This window comes from Alligator sinensis, unplaced genomic scaffold (assembly GCF_000455745.1).
Source record: "Alligator sinensis unplaced genomic scaffold, ASM45574v1 scaffold660_1, whole genome shotgun sequence".
Taxonomy (NCBI): domain Eukaryota; kingdom Metazoa; phylum Chordata; order Crocodylia; family Alligatoridae; genus Alligator; species Alligator sinensis.
Window position 1 is genome coordinate 1783638 of NW_005842237.1, and position 6000 is coordinate 1789637.

The window sequence follows — 6000 nt, forward strand, 5'->3', positions numbered from 1 at the left end:
TGTCTAATCAAACCTCCAAATGTGCTTTGTTTTATAGTTTAAAGGAGATCTTGTCACCAGAATCAATGAAACCACAATAGTCTTCTCTTCTCTACCAATCATAGAAGATCCAGAAAACTATAACATTACTACACTTATAAAAATGGATGGCTATGATTTGGTTGTAAAAATTGACAACTTACCCTTTTCATATGTTGCGGATCCAACATTTGAAAACTTTACAGATGGCATTAGAAAACAAGTCAACAATCTTATTCACGCAAAGGTAAGCCAGTTAAGCATAGCAATCATCTGCTTCATCATTATAATAATTCATAATATATAGTATGTTTTCCTTTTATCCTGAAAACTTAACCTACTGTTGATAGCTGGTTGATGCTATGGCTGGCACATTTTCTAGTGTTGGATAGTGAGCACCAGCTGAGACATCTTTTTCCTTCTCAGAAATATCTTATCCCTTTTTAATATCCTTTGGATTTCCTCATGCTACCCTCTGCTGCTTGAAATTGGAATTACAAATTGAGTTTCATTAATATGTTTCCATGTAATGGACAGATTTCTTTTTCAATGCTGAAAAATGTTAGGGGGCAGTTACCTCTTTTTTCCTGCCCTTCTCTTTCACCTTAACATCAGAATTACAACTTCTCTTCACAGTGAACTTATAACTTGTGAACTGTTTTCCACACAGGAGTCTGAAATACCTATGCCTTTGCATTATATTTTCTGTCTAGGGTAGTAATCTGAACAAAGCCATGACAATAGATGAGGCTCAAGCATTTGTCGGTGAGGAACCCTGCAACATAAAAACACTAACTGAAAAGGACTTGTATTGTATACCACCAGAAGTGCAACCTCAACCAAAGAAAAGGCAGAAAAGGGATACAGTCAATAACCTTCCTGAGTTCAGTGTATGTTACCTTTTCTACATGATGTCTTTGATAATATGTGGATTAAGAGAGATGGGCATATTGTGTTTGAGTTACTATGATAAAATCACTTCCTGTGTTCCTTCCTCCACAAGTATATTCTTTATATCCTAACATGTTTGTTAAACTATCTTGCAGTTCTCTCCACATCTAAATTTTTGCCTGTTGCAGTCAAGGAATTATTTGTAAACAGAGGGCCCAACTGCCAATTTTATCTCTTCTTTACTAAGGAAGCCAGTCCTATGAACAATTCAAGTTAGATGCCATGTTTTCCTGCCATGACTAGTCCCATGATAGCCCAGCAGTATTCTAATAATATATATTATAATAGGTAGTGATCTGGTGTTTTCTCTTCTGTGTAATAAGGATCATTATCTCCTAGAATAAATCGCTATTTATAAACAGCTCTGTTAATTTCTACATTTACCCAAATAGAAAATAGGTTCCAAATTCTTTTCTACATATTTTGCAGCCTGGTCTAGGAATTCTTTAGTTTATAAAGATTGCTTGAAAATTAGAGGACGGTGCTGATAAATTAATCGCCTACTGGTACATTTTTGAGGCTAGTTTGTGTGTGTTTAATTATCTAGGTGAGATTTGGTCTCAGAGAATGGATCCTAGGCAGGGTGGAATATGACACACGTGCAAGCGATGTACCACTGAGCCTGATTTTGCCAGCAGTAATTTTTCCTATGCTACTTATTATTGGCATCTCCATCTACTGTTACAGGTAAGATGTTCTTTTATAATCAGATGGTACTGGTGTCCCAAAGCTCCAAAGGTGACTACTGGCAGTGCACAAAAGCAGACTGTTCCTATCTGAAAAAAGAAATGGGTTTGATCACTTTAATACACATAAAATTTTAAGAGTGCTAGTTGCACCTGGAAAACGTTTGCTCCAGTTCCCTCAGCCTACACCAAATTCTGTTCTGTCAGTCCACCCAGGATCCTCTCAATCTACTAGAAGCCCAAATAAATTGGCCCTGGCTTTCCAAGTGCACAGTTAAAGAATAAGTTGCAAACATATTCACTTGGAATTGCAGCTGGGCATGCCTCACCCAAGGGATAGTATTGCCTGGTCTGCATACTTAATACTCAACATTCCTTAGTTCTGGTTGTATCTGCCTGAAAAGACACTCTGAACCTAAGGCAAGTTTTACCCACATGCAGATCTCATGTTTAATGGTAAAATTCATCCTTTGTAGAAGGACACTGTAAAGTCTGTAAATCTTTAGACCTATATTGAGGTCTTTTATAGTATATAGTGGTATAGAGCAGTGTTTCTCAACCCATTGGTTGCGACCCAAAAGTGGGTTGCAAGAATATATGAAGGTGTCGTGAACAAACTTTAAAAATGGATTCTCCTTTAAAGAAGAAAAACGTGGGAAACCGTGGCTTTTCGTTGCAGGCTGGAAAAGTTCCAGCCTGCGAGGGGCTGCTTAGAGATGCTTTGGGGGCCCCCTTTACCCACACACCCACCCCCTGCCTCACGCACTGGGGGAGCTGGGGGTAGGAGGCAGAGGGGCGGGACTGAGAGGCACTGGGTCGAAATTGGCCAGGAACGTTTACAAATGGGTCCTGGTACAAAAAAGGTTGAGAACCACTGGTATAGAGGAACCTGGATTGTTTGTATCCAAGTGGTTCACAAACTTCTTGGGGCACTTTAACACATGCTCTGCATGGGCAGGGGGGGCAGTGCTTTTACATGTGCTCTGGGGGTGGCCAGGGGTGATGCTAATTGAAGTGCCGCAGCATCTTGTGTATCAGCATCCCCACACTTCAATGTGGCAGCAGGGGTGCGTGAACTAAAGCCCATTCAACAAGCTTTAGTTCAAGCACCCCCATCATCATTTAAAGTGCAGGGACACTGATGCATGAGACGTGGGAAGCCGCTAGAGCGCGGTAATTGCCACACTGCAGCAGACTCAATTAATCAAATCTGCTCCAACACACTGTAATCACAGCATGTCGGAGCAGCCTTCACGTTCTTGTACAGGCACCCTTAGTTCATAGCTGCTGAACTAAAGATAAACCACTCTGCTGCTGGCTGTGGGTTTTGCTTTAAAGGGTGCCTTTCTCCATGCATCTGACTGGAGAATCAGCACCCTTTGAAATAAAAGCTGCAGGAAATAGTCCCATATAACTGTTAGTTGTGTCTGTATATACTCTAGCAGGTTCACATGCCCTCATCTTCACAGAGAGTTAGGAGTTAGGGTTAGAGGCCTTAAGCTGGTGCTCAGCACAGTGTGGTTTCACTCTAACAGTACAAATCTGCAACTGAGATACATTCTTAATAGTATCTGTGCTTATACAAACCGAACGTTCTGTTGGATCTCCTGTAACTTGCTGTGTCAGTATCCTGGGCTTGTATGGTCTTAATCATGGCTCTGCAGCCAATGTGGAATAGACTGAAGGGCATTTATTGAACTCTCCAGCCAGCTTACACATGAAGTTTTTATGTCGAAAATGTGATTACAAACCCTTATAGATTAAATTTATTAAATAAAAATTCACTGGACCAGATCCTCTCCGGAAGTAAATAAGAAAGGTCCACTACGATGCTAGTTTGATATGTCCGCCAACTGAAGATTAGGTCACCATTCTTTCAGTGATCCCTTAGGCTTCCCATTAAATGCATTGTCAAATGATTTGCTTATACATTCCATAACTTCTCAAAATCTTGCCTCTATTCCTTAAAGACGAAAAAGCCAACAAGCAGAACGGGAATATGAAAAAATTAAGTCACAGCTTGAAGGCTTGGAAGAAAGTGTCAGAGACCGGTGCAAAAAAGAATTTACAGGTATGATTGATATTTGATTTCTTGTGGTCCCTCAAGAGAAATCATAAGATGGCTGAAGCTACTGCACTAAAACTGTCTTCTGGGAATAACTGCAAGCAGATATAACTATTCTGGATTTTAGACATTGACATACATTACATATTCTGCTGACTATTCCTTATGGAAGTCATAAATAAAATAAAATGGAGAGTGAAGGTTATTGAAGGAAACTGTCAGCTTTTTTAAGGTGAGGGAAGTGCAAGGAATTAATCAGTAACTAGGAAATGGAAACTAAGTATTAATAATAGTAATTACTCAGTAATATGCAACTAATTTATATTTAGCTTGCTGATAAGGTATTAGCAAAGCCAGAAAGCATATTAATTAGTGGCCAATGAGTAAAAGAGGAGAGGTGGAAATAGCCTTAAATCCGGGAAAATCCAAACAAAATCATCCAATTATTTATTTATAATGGAAAATAAGGAACCCTGATTTGAAGAGCTGGTTCATTATTTATTATACATAAAGAGGTATCACCTGAGGGGGAAATAGCCTGAGTTCTGGAGGTTCAGCAGTTGTTAATATTGGGCCACTTGGGAGCTTAAGATAGGTACCCAAGTTTGAAAATGTTAGCTTAAGCAGCCTTAACCTTACTTGAAATGCACTTCATGCTGTCATGATGAAAATACTTTATTTCCTAAAAAAAACCCAAACAATTTGTTATTAAATAGTGTTGGAGTGACGTTGTTAATATGCAAGAAGCAAGGATTACTGTGAGTGTTAACATTTTTTGAACTAATACCATGGTTGGGAGAGATTTAGATAAACTTTCAGGCACAAATTACCCTTCTACAGGGGATTTGAGAAATTCCTGAGGAAGGGTATGTTGTATCCAAAAGCTTGTCTAAATCTCTCCCAACTATGCAGTTGATCCAGTAAAAGATATTATCCACAAAAATCTTTGTCTCGTAACTTGTGTTTAAGAGGGAAAAGCTGAAAAAGTGGTAGTTGAATCTGAATTTGGATTCTGTTTAGGGATTCAGGTTTAAGACTGACTTTGGGTTAGGGTTTGGAACTAATATGACAGATAATCACAGGAAGTTTCTGTTGTAGTGGAGATCACACAAAAGCTGCTCTTGTCCTGGGATTTGTCATGAAATCTTACCAGAATACTTTTTCTCATGTTCCTCAAGTCACAGTTATAAATGTTGTTTATTCCAATTTTGGACCCAACCCAGGACAAAATCTCTGTAGAACTAATATGGGTTAAGGGACTCAACTCTAACCCCCACTAAGAAAAGTGTGGGGACAGGGGGAAGGGGATCTGTTCCAGGGTCCAGTTTAGAGTAATTTCATGTTATTAGTCTCCCTCATCAGCTGATGTGGGTAATCCCTTTGCTTTCCTGCTTTCAGTTTCTCATACTAGTTTTTGGAATGCGACACTGCCTGGCTTCTGCCAGTTCACCGCATGGAAGGGAGGCGGGAGCAGTCAGCTACTGTTGTGTGCTGTGTTCTGGGCTTGCATCTCCTCCTCCTCCAGCACAGCTGTTTCTCTGGGCTCAGAGGGTGCAAATTGCAACTGTGAGAGAGAATCTAGCTCATCAAATTCATGTAGGCCTAGTTGACTGAGTGAGGCAGTGAAATGACAATAGTGTCTAGATTTGTATCAAATGCGGCTAATAGCAAAAGGAAGAGGAGTCTGACTTATTCTACACCTCCAATAATAGAATAGAAAATGTAGACTGGGGAGGAAGAACTAACATAATGAAGCTGGAAACCAGGAGATGCTACTCCCTGGGTGCTGGCTGTGCATTACAGAATCAGAAAACTAAGATAAACGATGCGGAAAATAAAAATAGCTGAGACAATAGGCCATTATATTAATTAACATGATATCCTAGTCAATCAGCAGTATTGGGCAACAGGAAAGCATCCAGCTGAAATAACGAGTCCAAAAGGTGACCTCACTATTGCTTTCTCTGTTGAGAACTTGGAAGTTTGAGTCCTACAAAGTGTATTCATCAAATTCAATGAACTATCTAACCTGCTTTCTTCCTGCCTTCCTCGCAATTAAAAGATTATGTTTTATGTGCATTGTGTCTCACTACTTCAGCCGTCATCAAAAAATTTAAATAGGAACTTTCACAGTGACAAGGTATGACAGCAATAGAAAATGTATACAAAAAGGAAATAAATGTAGCTATTATTTCTTTTTCCCCTTTGCTATTATTTTATAACTCTGGTTTGGGATTTAAGAAACATTCCCTTCATAAATCCCAGCACTTAATTCCTGCT

The 6000-nt window shown here is 39.4% G+C and overlaps 1 protein-coding gene across 7 annotated transcripts in view; it reads left to right on the forward strand.

The window, feature by feature from the left end:
• Positions 1–6000, forward strand: part of PLXNB2 (plexin B2) — a 351969-nt gene that overhangs the window by 313474 nt on the left and 32495 nt on the right. For all 7 annotated transcript variants that reach the window (XM_025208550.1, XM_025208549.1, XM_006027363.3 and 4 more), the window contains 4 exons: positions 38–265; positions 732–908; positions 1517–1656; positions 3626–3726. In XM_025208550.1, the coding sequence (XP_025064335.1) occupies positions 38–265; positions 732–908; positions 1517–1656; positions 3626–3726 (646 nt within the window). The remainder of the gene's footprint in view (positions 1–37; positions 266–731; positions 909–1516; positions 1657–3625; positions 3727–6000) is intronic.